At 41.2% G+C, this 14,831-nt stretch overlaps 1 protein-coding gene across 1 annotated transcript in view; it reads left to right on the top strand.

The window, feature by feature from the left end:
• ISYNA1 (inositol-3-phosphate synthase 1) overlaps positions 1 to 14,831 on the top strand; it is a 48,674-nt gene that overhangs the window by 22,603 nt on the left and 11,240 nt on the right. Inside the window, exons 5-6 of the mRNA XM_077475917.1 lie at positions 1,575 to 1,768; positions 7,913 to 8,062. Coding sequence (XP_077332043.1) covers positions 1,575 to 1,768; positions 7,913 to 8,062 — 344 coding nt within the window. The remainder of the gene's footprint in view (positions 1 to 1,574; positions 1,769 to 7,912; positions 8,063 to 14,831) is intronic.

Below are 14,831 nucleotides of genomic sequence, written 5' to 3'. Positions count from 1 at the left end.
GGGACAGCAGTGACATCGCTGGCTCCTGTGTCAGGTAAGTGACACATAATGGGCTACTATGCGATGCATAGTAGTCCATTATGCTTTACCTTTGCAGGAAGACAAAGACAGAAACTTCCACTGACTTTAATTATCCTAAGAGAGGAAGAGCAGAAAGAGCTCATTCTGAGTATCTGGTTATGAAAATCGGTTCAATTGCATATTGGCATTCCTTCCAACTATAAAAGCTGATGCTTAATTTTCAATACATTTTGTATTAACATCTCTACTATAAGGCCGCGTACACACGCGGGGACTGTTCGCCCAACTTTGTCCGTCAAACAGTTTCGGCAAACAGTCCGCTCAAAATTAGCATGGACGGACATGGCCACACACGACGGACGAACAGTTTGCTGAAACCGTGCGCGATGACGTGAACGGCACGTACGACGGGACGAAAAATACGACGTCCTATACACTGCATTATAACTTTCGGCGTGAAAATCCTTTCTGAGCATGCGCGCAACTTTGTTTGACGAACAAGCCTACACACGAGCGGACTGTTCGCTGAAACAAGGTTTCAGCGGACAGTTTTTCGGAAATTCCGAAAAACCTTGTCCGTCAAACTGTCCGCTGAAACTGTCCGCTGAAAGCCCACACACGAGCGGACTGTCCGCCCAAACACTGTTCAGCGGACAAAGTTGGGCGAACAGTCCGCCCGTGTGTACGCGGCCTTAGACTAAAATGTAAAATGTGAATATTACCTCAGAGGTCTTTATTAGTCATCAAAGCATATAATGTAGGGTTGAGGGGTGTGCCTGTGTCCATAGAACTTTGATCATTTTTGAACATGATTTCTTTAGTATGTATGACAAAGCAGCAGACCTACTTACCGGTGGTCCACCCTAGCTTGCACATATCTTCTCCTTACGTCCTCACTGCTCCATTCAGCCACTGGAAACTAAGAGAAATACTAGGTACTTTGGGTAATGGGAGCATACACCTGGCTCCACTTTCTTCTATGTGACCTCACTGGTGATTAGATGGTTGCTTAGGCACGCAGCATTCTCACAGAGTTGTGTGTAAGTGTGGTAAGTTATACCTTAGATCTTACAAAGGACTTCTTCTCCTTATTCCTCAATTGCACACAGTGCGTCCTCTCTTCGTTCATGAAGGCAAAACATATGTTGAACTGGGAAGGGAGGTAGTAAAGCCATCCTGTTACTGAATGTGCAAAGCAACAGATTCACTTCATAAGAATCAATACTGTGAAATTCTGTAATTTGTTGCATTGATAGTAAACTCAGTACCGAAGGTGTTGTCCAGCATAATGTGTGGTAGCAGATGCTACAAATTTCTGGTATCTCAAGTCACCCTGTGCGCAGTTACAGGAGTCTTAAGTCCAGGAATATGAAAAGTTGGCGTAGCATATTCTATAAGTCAGAACTCTGGTACACTCCTTACCCCTACCATACTTCATTCAGCACCTCGTTGACCAGTTGAGAAGTGCTTTAATTTATATGTGGGATGCAAATAATGACTTAGAGGATCATGCTGTGATTTTGAGTTGAGTAAAATTGATGTCATTTTCTTAGGTTGGGACATATCATCTCTGAATCTGGCTGATGCCATGAGACGGGCAGAAGTTCTAGATTGGCAGCTGCAAGAGCAACTTAGGCCCTTCATGGAAAAGTTGAAGCCCAGACCTTCAATCTACATACCCGAATTCATTGCAGCCAATCAAGAGGACAGGGCTGACCATGTACTCCATGGCACTAAAGCAGAACAGGTAGTTCATGCACACATGATTGTTGTACTAAGGAAAATGTGATCCTACAACTTGCTGTATATGTAAAACTTTTAATCTTGTCCTGTTTAAGGCCTCTTGCACAGGATACTCCTGTTTGAGCATCTACTACTTTTTCTGACATGTTTTTTTTTTTTGGATGTATTTGCGTGTATTTATGTGCATTTTCGCATATATGCATTTGCGCATATGTGCGAAAACTTGCTCTCGCGTTCTTCGCCGCAATATGTTAATGGACATTGTGTGTGCATTTCTGCATATGGGGCTTAGAAAATTACTGACCAAAAAAGCTGATTTTTTTTCAATTTTTTTTTTTTTTTTTTTTTTAACTGAAGAATGTATAGCTTGTTCTGAGCTTTTTCAAGCTGCAGTGTGCAAGAGGCCTTAATGAAAATTGTGAATGTTTTTAGTGTGAACTTGACAACAAAGGCTTATAAAAAATTTAGTTCTTTAAAATAGGATGTATCTTGTATCCTTCATTAATGTATACATTTATTCACATGATTTATTGTTTTCAATAAACAAGTATAGTATACAATAAAACAGGAACATTAAGGATCGCCCACCACAATACGGTAAAACAATTATTACACAAAAAAAGTGCATTGTATGTACATGTACATTGCCTGTGAAGCTAGGCAACTTGACCCACATTGCTTCCTTAGAAGAAACACAACCCTCCCCACACACAATCAACCAAGATAAAACAAGCTATATGTAGAAACCACCCACACTCTCCAGAAGGTGGAAACTATGAAGCCCACCATTATTATTGCAGAAAAACCCATTCATCTACCCCATCAGATGCACAGGGTTACATATGCAAAAAACTCATGTGGCAAGAAGGATAACCTTGAGTAAGGCCGGGGTTTGTCTGTTACAGTTAGCGGTGAAGCCAACCACCCCCCAGGCCTTATTAAATTTATGTAGCGCCCCCCTTATTCAAATATGGGGCTTTATAAAAGGTTAAGGCTTTGTTCACTGAATCCTTTCAGGACTCTACAGATGGAGGAGTAGAACTCTTCAAGGACAGGGCTATGCATGAAAATAATAAAGTGAGTAAGGTTTGTATAGCTGTTGTAGGGGCCAAATGATCCACCAAGCCGAGCATGCAATGTCTTATAGAGGAACTTAAAATATAGGCACCTCCTGTATACACATCAGAATATCCTTCCAATATTTCTGTATACTAGGGCAATCCCAGAAGATATGCAAAAAGTCAGCCTCCCTTGCTGAACAATGCCAGCAAGAAGAGATGACTGGGCCAAAAACTCTAGCTATCTTCGCCAGAGTCATATACTGTATATACAGTGTAGAAATTTGTAGTGATCAGTTGGTCACGGGCTGAAATTGGTAAGATGTCTGGGATGCACCCTTTATCAGACCAATCTTCCGTATCTAAATCGGGGACTATCGACACCCACTTAGACCCACACACACACACACTCATGAGCCGATCAGTCTCAGGGAAAAGGAACTTATAAATGGTAGGTAGAGGCTTTTGAAGATCATCCTTTCCTAACATGGATTCTAGGGCAGACACAGAGAATGAAGCTCTAACATGTTTAAATTGCATTTGATATGCATGCTTTAATTGTATATACCGGAAGAAATGTGTATTTGGTAACTGATATAAAGACTTCAGTGCGTCAAAAGATTTCAACTGCCCATCCGTGGTGACATCACCAATCTCTTTAGAGGTGTGGAAACAATTGCCGAGTGGCAGACATCTTTACCCAGAGAAAGAATTCGACCTTTTGCCAATTGACACGCAGTCCAGAAAAGGTGGTAATGTGATCCATAATGGACAAGGCTTGAGGCAGAGATGTGGCAAGGTCAACTAAAAATAATACCACACTCTGGCGCATAGAGCCTTCTTTTCTACTAAATTGCCCCCTTGTATACCCTTCACTAAGGAGGAGGCACATAAGGCTACAGCAATCGGCTCCATCATAAGGGCAAATAGCCCAGGTGATAATAGGCAGCCCTGCCTTGTCCCACGGCCAACCGGTAAGGACTCTGATAACCTACCTTTTAATTTAATGGCGGCTGTTAGATGATCGCACGATAACCTGACCCATTGCAAAAATACCTCACCAAAACCCATGTGTTGTAAAACTGCCTGCATATACTGCCAATCAACTGAATTGAACGCTTTTTCCAAATCTAAGAAAACCAGCACTCTTTCACCCGGGCCCACAAGCAATTTGCAATTTTTATGGTCAGCATCTACTAGGTTTTCAGCCTGTTTATAGGCCGTGCATTGGGTTTGGTTACAATAATGGAGATTTAAATCCCATCTTGCATGTTTAAGTGACTGCAAGGTTTCAGGGGTAGGAGAAGCCGCATGTTTTGTGGCAGAGGCAATCTCCACATCCTGCAACCTGTGACTGGCACTCTTGAGATATTCTTGCCACCTTTATGATTGAAATATATTCAGCCGAAATATATTCAGCCCTGATGAGCACCTTGAATCAGACCCACACCATCTGGGGGGTGGAGAGTCCATATTAGCCAGCCAGAAGGTGGCAAATTGTGCCGTTACTACTTGTTCCACCGTGGGCTCAACCACCCAGCCAGGATGCAAGCGCCAAGAACGTGCCCCCCCCAGTGGAATGCAGGTTCAAGGTAACCTGTAAAGGAGTGTGGTCTGAAATACCCCCAGCTAGATACATGGCTTCAGATATCCAAGGCAGAAGGTCTGAGTTAGCAAATGCCATATCTAGTCTAGAAGAGGTATGAAATACATGTGACAAAGAAGAATATTGCCTTATACTTGGATGTTTCCACCACCGTAATTCACTAAGCCCAGCTGCCTCCACCCAGACTTCAAGATCGTCATTTTGTATATCAAAGATAATGTATATGTGAATATGGCATATAATATCTATAAAGTGCAAATGTGATACTGATCATGCATGTGACCAACACAATAAAGGGACGCCACGCTCACACGCTATGCGCATGTGCGATCGCCTACACACTTTAGTGGATTTTCTACTTGCAAGGAATCCTTTTTATTCTAATTTGCACTGGAGACTTGTTTGAGTCAGAATACCTTTTATGCAGCACTGCAGTTTTTACTATTACATATACCTTAAAGGGACAATACTGCACTGTTGGAGTATTTGCTTCTTTGCATGTTTGCACTTCCTGATCCTGTGGATATCTGTTTTGGTCTGATTATCGCCTGGTGTATGTGGAGGCTTCTGGTGGAAGACGCTCAGGACATCTGGACATTCTTCTATGGGATCATTGATCCAACAAGCGCTTTGTGACCCACCCCTGAATAAGGGTGGTCACTGGCTTTCCGGTAAGCCTTTTACCTCACTGTGGTGACGGGTATGGCATGGTCAAGCATTTGTTCCAGGCTCTATATCTCACGTAGGATCTTTTCTTTAAACTTCAGCCATTTAATGAACTTTTCACTGAATGATTTATTTTTTGGCACTTTATAGGCTATTGCACTTTATAATACAATGTATGTTTTTTCCTTATTGTGTTGGTCACATGCATAATCCGTATAACACAGTAATGATTTTTGCACATTTGCACTTTATAGATGTTTATATTGCATATTCACATTATCTTTGATTCGCCTTTGAAGTGGTACATATACATTAATTAATGCCAATTTAAAGGTGGCCGTTTCTAGAAACACGAGACATATCGTCCAGCAGGATCAGAGAATACTTGGCAAACAGTACAGTGCAGACTTTTATGCAAGATAATAGAGACACCCCCCCCCCCCCCAGCATAGGTGAAATAAGTGCAATGTAAGGTATGTTGAATCCAATTTTGTTTCAGAGATAAAACTCTGTTACCCATAAGATGGGTATCCTGCAACAATACCAGGTGTGGGTTATGCGTTTTTTATATATTGCAAAACCGTAGATCTTTTAAACTTTGAGATTAAACCCCTAACATTCCAGGAGATAATACATAAGTTATTTACCATTTTGTAATACAGAGGTAATTCAGAGTGTTTAAAGCAGGGAGGTACAACAAGAGTCTTGTGTCCCAGTGGTAGCAGCACAGGCAAGGAAAATGTGGACTTGAGCCCCACCAAGAGGCCTAGGAAAAAATTGCACTTAAAAAAAAAATCAAAAAACAAAGAATAAAACAAATATTTTTTAGTAACGTTCCCATGAAGAAAAAAACATCCCTGCTTCCTCACCAGAACAGTCATTAACCAGTTAACAGCGTCAGTGAAGCTTTATTTCCCCAAACTGTGAAAAACTCTCAGCACCAACCAAAAAATACAGTACAGGTGTCCACAGAGTAAGGTAACATTTCAATAGGGAAAATTCAGCAGGATGAAAGATCACCAAATCGTAAGAGACTGCTCCGACATATGATTCCCAGGATCCCAGCATGCCCAGAATCAAGGAATGGACTGCAGCCATTCCATGGCCACTACAGGCATTTTTAAAATATTGAGTGGACCCATTATGTTGGACTCTCATCTTGCTGGGATATAACGTGCTATATTGAAGACCCTTTTCCCAAAGCTTCTTTTGTACCTCCACAAAGGATCTCCTGCTTTTCTGTAACTCCGTTAAGAAATCCGGGAAGAAGTGCAGAGCTTCACTGACGTAATGGATGGTTTGCTACTTCCGCGCCTCAGACAAGATGAGATCCCTGTCTTCGAAGTTGAGGAAACTAACATGGAAAGCGTGAGGAGGGGTGCCAGGAATTCTAGCACCAGTAGGGACCCTATGTGCCCTTTCCACTTGGTAGGCAGGTGAAACCCTCTGCAAGCTCAGCACTTGCTTGAAAAAGGATTCCGCAAATGTGTCAGGATTTATCCCCCTCCACTCCTTCTGGCAGCCCCACTACTCGCACATTATTGCTGCGCAGCCTATTCTCTACATCATCAGACCCCACCATCAGGAGATTCCCTTGATGCTGCAAGTCTGTAAGGGATCTATTATGGATTGAGGTGGTGTTCTCCACATCAGAATATGCAGGTCTCAGCACTGCCCAGGCGACCGTGGATCTTATCCAGGTTCTGCTTCATGAGAGGGGCAGGGTGTCAATCCTAGTCATGAGAGAGGTTCTACTCTCCTCTATAGCCACAAAAATTGCTGCTGTCTCAGTTTCCTCTGAAATGGCTGCAGGAAGAGATTTCCCAGAGTTGTCTCCAGGTTCAGTTGCCACAATCTGCCCGCTTCACAGCTACGGTTGATCTGTGCTGTACACATGGTGACAAGATGGCCACAGCACACGTGACTGGCGGGGAGCTCCGATTGGCGTTGGCAGCTTTTTTTTGCCCAGAGGACTTCCTCCTTCGCATGCGCAATACAGGGGCAGGAATGAGATGTTTGCCGAGCAGGGTGATGGCAAGCAGCTCCCTATGAGGAGGATAATGTCGGACCCTCTGTGAGACACGTTGTATTGCAATGATTTGGCCTTGAAAAGCAACTAAAACTACCTACTGGTTAAAAGTAGAGAAACCAAACCGGGGCCTATCTAGAGTCAAATATAACCTTCTTGCACTTCCAAAACTCCAGGGGGGTACAGTACTACCCGATTTTTTTTGAGAATTTTGTTACAAAGCTGCCCTTTTGGTACACACTTTAGAGTGGTTCCCATGTCCTTTCATGAAAGCTTCTGTCATGATTGAACAGGCCCCAGTTGATCTATGCGCACTTCTCTGGGGTTATAATGGTGATTTGTCCCGCTTAACCTCTTCCTCACTGCTGACAGTCGCCGCTCTTAGGCTATGGTATAGAAGAGGACTATGTTCAGTCTTATCCTTGGATCCCTCACCTTTTGACTCCTTTATTCAACAACCCTGCCTTTCCCTAGGGTATAGGAGTCCTTACATTGGAATCATTCATACGCTGAGTGGCCTCAGGCACCCGTTTGTTTGACCTCCAAGTGGGAACGTCTGTTGTCCCTGAGGGTCCATCATCTACAAATCTATATAGAATTAGCTTTATTGCACAATGAGAAATAGATTAATGTAAAAAATGGTTTATTTTGATTTAACAAGTTTTTGTGAAGGTTGCACCAAAATCATGCAATTTCACTAGTTGTCTTTCTGTGCCCAGTGCTCTGCTTGTGTTCTGCTTGTACCACATAAGAAGTAATAATTATTTTTTTTTGCCTCCTTTTATGTAGGTTCAGAAAATTCGTGAGGATATTCAAGATTTCAAAAGAATAAGCGGAGTAGACAAGGTTATTGTACTGTGGACTGCAAACACTGAACGCTTCTGTGATGTGATCCCAGGGATAAACGACACTGCTGATCATTTATTACAAGCTATTGAGGTATGTGCAGCTATATGGGCCTAGCCTTAAAATTTCTACTTCACCAAATGGTGTCTGCACTTTGGTACTGTTAGGTCAGTCCAAGTTAGGGTTCACCTTTTAATGTGTTGCTTTTTGAGTTTTTTTTCAATTTTTCGCTTTTTTTTTCTTTTCATTGTGATACGTGTAAATATAAGTTGAAAATGTCATACAGGTTAAGGAGTTATTAGGGCTGATTAGAGTAAAATAAGGCTCCATGCACATTGGGCTTAACAAAAGAAGTCTGTTCTTTTGGCATATAGAGCATTTTTTGTACAAAGGTGTTTTTTTTTTATTTTTTTTTATTTTTTGCCAGTAAGCTCCAATCAGAAACTCGACCAGAAGCTGTGTTTTTTTTTTTTTTTTTTTTTCCCTGCCTCTAAACATTGATCTCAATATATGCCTGTATTCCTCCTAATGTGCATGGACACATAGACCTTAGACTGGTGGAGCGTCGGGGGGGGTTTCACAGTGTTTGATATTAAGTAGCCTCATACTCAGACATGGAAACTTTTTGTAATGCCTTCTCTGCTCAGGTGTACTTGTATTTTACAAGACAAGGCTGTACATCAGTGCTTCTAAAAATGTTGAAGTGTATGTTCAGGCCTTACCCAAATTATCCCCCCAAACCTTAATTTCCCCTTCTGGAGCATGTCTTGGCAGTATTTTCTTTTTGCCTGGTTTCTGTAGCAAGAAAATACTTTTATTACTCCCTGTGACATCATAACTAGGCTTGTAAAATGATTGCAGAGTCAGCTGCTAAGAGCTTAGTTTCCATTGGCATAGGTATGCCCCCAGAGTTACATCCCGCAAGAGCCATTTCCTTACAAGCAGTGTGTTGACGGGATCTTGAGAGTCAAGGCAAAAATTATATAGTTCATTGGGCATGGCTGGCAATGCTGGCTGGCTTTCAGTCCAGAAAAGGCACTGGTTTCAGCTCAAACAGGAGGCTGAGCACACTGGGCTTCTGGAAGATCAACAGGTACTTTTCTGTACTTGCAGCATCCTAAAATGGATAACACATGGGTAAATATGCATGTTTGTTGAGATGTTTAGGAGCAGCAGTGTGCATGAACCCATAATGGTAATTTAGGGTTGTTTACAGTGGACCCTGCAAGGCAAACTGCAAGTTCTAATACAGGAGTCTGTATATTCTAAAGGAATTTCTTATTAAAGAGGAACTGCAGTCTGCTCACATAATTTGTAATAAAAACATCTTTGCTATTCTGAAGCTTCCCTCCAACCATTTTGTATATTATTTTATATATACTATGATTCTGTACTTGTCGAATATGCTGCAGAAATCTCCCTCCACTAAGTATGGCTACATCCATTTTAACTGTGTGCAACTGAAGCTGCTGCCTGTTCACTTACAGGATTTACACACAGAGGCACACCTTCAGCTCAACAGCTCTCAGTGGCCCTCTTATGACTCATCCCCCCTCCTTTCATGGAAAACTCTCACCAGAGTGAGAGAGAAAGAGCTCTGGGTGATGTCACAAACCTAGGCTTTTTACCAGAGAACAAAAAGGAAGTGGGCTGTATAAGGTATTTACTGGCAGCAAAAAAATGTTTTACTATCCAAAGTTAAAACCGGTTGTGTAATATTCAAAGCTAAAAAGCAATTTGTCAGCTTTATTAGGTAACACACATCCTGAGTTGTCATGCTAGATATGATCTTTATGTAGTGAGTAGTAAAAAGAACATATATGAGCAGTTTAGCCCATCCCACTCTCCTTTGTGGTTTTCAGTCGCTGGGTTGGCTCACAGCGATGGCACCATACAGTCACTTATCTATTTGTTCTTTCTCTTACATTGATTAGGCATTATCAGCCATCTATCACAGGACTCTGAACTTCTCAGTTTACCAACACATCATTTTTAGCTTCTTTACACAAGAACATTGAGTTAAAGGTGGCAGGGAATTTAAATAATAAAACAGAAAAGTATGATCGGCTTCAATTCTTCTAAATACAATTTCACACAGTTTTTTGAAGGAACTTGGCAGGTAAGCTGTTCCAAGCATCTTGGAGATCTAACCACAGATATTCTGTAAATGTAGGCTGCCCCAAATCCTTCTGTCTCTTTAGAAAATCCAAGACATACTCAAAATTGTTGTCGGGGCTCTGTGTGGGCCAAACTATCACTTTCAGGACTCCTTGCTCTTCTTTACACTAAAGATAGTTCTTAATTACATTGGCCATGTGTTTGGGGTCGATGTCCTGCTCCAGAAAAAAATTGGGGCCATCCACATACCTCCCTGATGGTATGGCATGCTGGATAAATATCTGCCTGTATTTCTCATCATTGAGGACACCATTGATCCTGGCCAAATCTCCAACTCCATTTGCTGAAGGGCACCGGCTGCAATTTTTCTGCACCCCAGTTTCTATGTTTTTGTGCATTGTTGAGTCGCCTAGCCTTGTTTCCATGTTGGAGTTATGGCTTTTTGGCCATGATTCTTCCATGTAGACCACTTCTAGCCAGACTAGTAGATGGGTGTACCTGGGTCCTACTGATTTCTGACAGTTATGTGCTGATGGCACTGCTGTAATCTTCCGATATCGAAGGGAAGCAAGCGATGTGCTTTTCATTTACTGCATTAACTTGCCTTGGCCGACCACTGCTTCTATGGTTGCCCTCAATGTTACCCGTTTCCCTGTGCTTCAAAAGAGCTTAAATAGCACATCTTAAAACCCCAGTCTGCTTTGAAATCTTGGGAAAGACCTTTCTAATGCAGTATAACTGCCTTATGTTGCTTGTTGCTGTGCTCTGTCTTGCCATAGTGTATGACCTGTGTATGACCTGCAACAACCACACCTTAGTAGCAAAGTTGACTGTTCCTCACTCCGTTTCAAGCCTCCTACACAGCTGGTTCTGTTTAAGTTAGTGACTGTACCTACATATGAAATTGATCATTAGTACCTGCTTGCTAAAAAAAATGTAATCCTACACCTGACTCTAATCCTACAAAATCCCTGACTTTGTGCAAGTGACTTTGTACAAAGTGTAAAAATTGATGCTGTTCTGCAGTTTACATTTTGTAAGTTGATAAAAATAATCAATAAAAAAAAAAAAAAAAAAAATATATATATATATATATATATATATATATATAATATTATATTATATAATTTTTTTAAAAGCATTCGCACTTTACAGCATTTCCTCATACCTAAAAACTTTCAAACAGTACTATATTATAAAATGTTGGCAGTATATAATTATATAACAAATCAGAACATATGGCGGTACATTTTTTTTTCTACATTGAACCTCAATTGCCCACCCCATTAATTTGTTTAGATCTTTTTGCAAGGTTTCCACATCCTGCGGAGAAGTTATTGCCCTGCTTAGCTTAGTATCGTCCGCAAATACAGGGATTGAACTGTTTACCCCATCCTCCAGGTCATTTATGAACAAATTAAACAGGATTGGTCCCAGCACAGAACCCTGGGGGACTCCACTACCCACCCCTGACCGTTCCGAGTACTCCCCATTTATCACCACCCTTTTGTACACTAAACTTTTATGGGGAACTGTGTCAAATGCTTTTGCAAAATCCAGATACACCACGTCTACAGGCCTTCCTAGATATCTAGATAGCATCTCACCTCCTCATAGAAGGTTAATAGATTGGTTTGGCAAGAACGATTCTTCATGAATCCATGCTGATTACTGTAATGATACCGTTCTCATTACTAAAATCTTGTATATAGTCCCTGATCATCCCCTCCAAGAGTTTACATACTATTGATGTTAGGCTAACTGGTCTGTAATTCCCAGGAATGTATTTTGGGCCCTTTTTAAATATTGATGCTACATTGGCTTTTCTCCAAAAAGCTGATATCATGCTGGAACAATGGTCTGGCAATTACTTGATTGAGTTCCCTAAGTACCCTCGGGTGCAAGCCATCTGGTCCTGGTGATTTAATAATTCCCAAGTCTAATTTTAATTCTGTCCTCTGTTAACCATGGAAGTGCTTTCTGTGATGTGTCATGAGGATAAACACTGTAGTTTTGGTTATTGAAGCCCCCCCGATTCCCTCATGAAGACTGAGGAGAAGAATAAATGCAATTCCTTCGCCGTCTCCCCATCCTTTGTAACCAGATGCCCTTCCTCATTCTTTATGGGGCCAATATGGTCTGTCCTCCCTTTTTCACTGTTTACATACTTAAAGAATTTCTTGGAATTTTTTTTGCTCTCCTCTGTGTCTTTCATGTTCTATCTTAGCCACCCTTATTGCACCCTTATGCTTCTTGTATTCTTTATAAAGTCTGAATGCTGATGATGATCCCTCAACCTTGTATTTTTTGAAGGTCTTCTTCCTTTGCTTTTTATATGCATTTTTACATTGGAGTTAAGCCATCCAGGACTTTTGTTCATTCTTTTAAATTTACTACCCAATGGGATGCATTGGCTAATGCCCTTATTTAATATGCTCTTAAAGCAAACCCATCTCTCCTCCGTATTCTTTGTTCTTTTTTTATCCCAATTCCCAAGATTTTATCCCAATGTATGCCTTCTAGCAAGGTTTGTAGTTTAGGGAAGTTGGCTCTTTTGAAATTCGGTGTCTTTGTATTTTTGTGATTTATACTGAAGCCAGTTGAACTGTGATTGCTCTTACCTAAATTTCCCCCTATTTCCACAGCCGTGATCAGGTCTGTATTGCTGATGATCAGTAGATCTAGCAACGCTTTATTTCTAGTTGGTGCGTCTACCATCTGACCCATAAATTTGTCCTGCAAGACATTTAAGAACTGGCGAGCCTTAGACGAATGCGTGGTTCCCTCCACCCAGTCTATGTCTGGGTAATTAAAATCCCCCATTATGATAACACTTCCCATCCTTGCTGCTAATCCAAATTGTGATAGGAGATCTGTCACCCCTTCCTCCCTCAGGTTAGAGGGCCTATGGCATACTCCCAGTATTTTCCCGTTAGCTTTATCCCTTTTTAGCTCTATCCATCAGTATTCCATCTCCTCTATAGCTCCCCTAGTGATGTCATCTCTCACATTCACTTGTACATTATTCTTTATGTATAGGCATAACCCTGCCCCCTTTTTACCCTCTCTGTCCTCTATCCTCAACAAGATTCTATCATGCTAGATCAGTGTTTCTCAACCTTTCTTCGGTCAAGACAAATTCTGCACAATCCTGAGGCACTGCATTCTAAAATGTTAAAAACGAAACTAATAATTTTACATAACGCACCAACATCCACACGTAGGACACCCTACATTGGAGGTGATTTATTCTTCCATAGCAAATATATACCCCTTTGCACACTGCTACAACCTAGTAATCCCATGTTTCTATTCTCCCTCAGTTTCTCTTCCTCACTCAACTAACATGACCCCAGTGCTGACAGGGAGGGGCGGGGGGGTTAAGCGAACAAAGATACTCTGGAGGCACTAGACATCATCCTTTTCACCCGATGACAGTCAGGCAGATCAACCCACTGGCTTGTATGCAATTTTGGAGTAATTTTTAGACTTTACCAAGTCCAAGTCATCCCTGAAGAAACCTGACACCATAGTTTAAAAAAGGATGTGCTAGATTTCCAAAGACAAAGAGGCTTTTCTATAGGACCTGGAGGCTATCTGACAAGCAGAATAGGTATCTTTGCCACATGAGAAAGTAAAGGGCCTCATTTCACAAAACTTAAAGCCTTCATTGATGTTAAAGGGGCACTATGATATTAAGAGCTAAGGGTATACAAATTACTAATATGACCATTTTTTTTATTTTCATTTATTTCTGTGGTTTGTTTAATGATCCTGCTATACTATGATGCCACATGGTTTAATTTGAATCATAGTAAAAATAAAAAATGTGTATGAATTGATTAGGTTTTGTTAAATGTTTTGCATCTTACAGATTCTGCCAGTAGTATGTAAATTTATAAGCACAGCTGTATATTTATGTGCATGTGTACAACCGTGGCCAAAAGTGACACAAATTTTAATTTTCACAAAGTCTGCAAAGCCCATTCTTGCATAATCAATGTTTCGAATTTGTGTTTTTTTTTCCACCCGCCTCTTGAGGATTGACCAAGTCAATTTTTACTTGGCTTGCAATTCAAGCCTCGCTTTCGCCCAGACCGAAAGTGACAGCGTAATTTCCCAGCAGCCTCTATGTGTTTCGCAATAGAAATTGCGTCATCAGGAAGCTCCCATTTTATTTATACCGTTTTCTGGTGAGTGGCCAATCCGTGTGGTAATGGTGTCATCACTGGAGTGGTGGAGTAGTCACAAGTAATCACGGGTGAGAAAATAAGAGCACAGGAATCGCATAGTCGATAACCCACATGGGGATTTCCAGTGGATACTGGCTCATTGTATAGATTGAACACTATAAAAATAGAATTAAATGCACAAATATTGGGTGCTCATATTGGGGTTATGTTGAAGTATATGTTGGTTTCGCTTTTGTGATAAAGATTGGATAGTGTGTGATAACGATATATACTATTGTGCACAATTGGTATTTAATTTTTTAGGTAATTTTATGATTATTTTCACGGTTGAAAAGAGTGGTGTATTCAATATTATGATATTGGGGTAACGCAGTCAACACAGTTTTTACTAAAATTGTGAGTGAGCCCACTCCCTTGGCTGAGAAGCAACCCCACACATTAATTGGTCTCAGGATGCTTTACTGTCAGCATGACACAGGACTGATGGTATTGCTCACCTTTTCTTCTCCAGACAAGGTTTTTTCCGCATGCCCCAATCAATCGGAAAGGGG

Source organism: Lithobates pipiens, unplaced genomic scaffold (genome assembly GCF_037356315.1).
Source record: "Lithobates pipiens isolate NorthernLeopardFrog02 unplaced genomic scaffold, aLitPip1_a1.2 Scaffold_13, whole genome shotgun sequence".
Taxonomy (NCBI): domain Eukaryota; kingdom Metazoa; phylum Chordata; class Amphibia; order Anura; family Ranidae; genus Lithobates; species Lithobates pipiens.
This window is presented reverse-complemented; position numbering and strand designations above follow the sequence as displayed.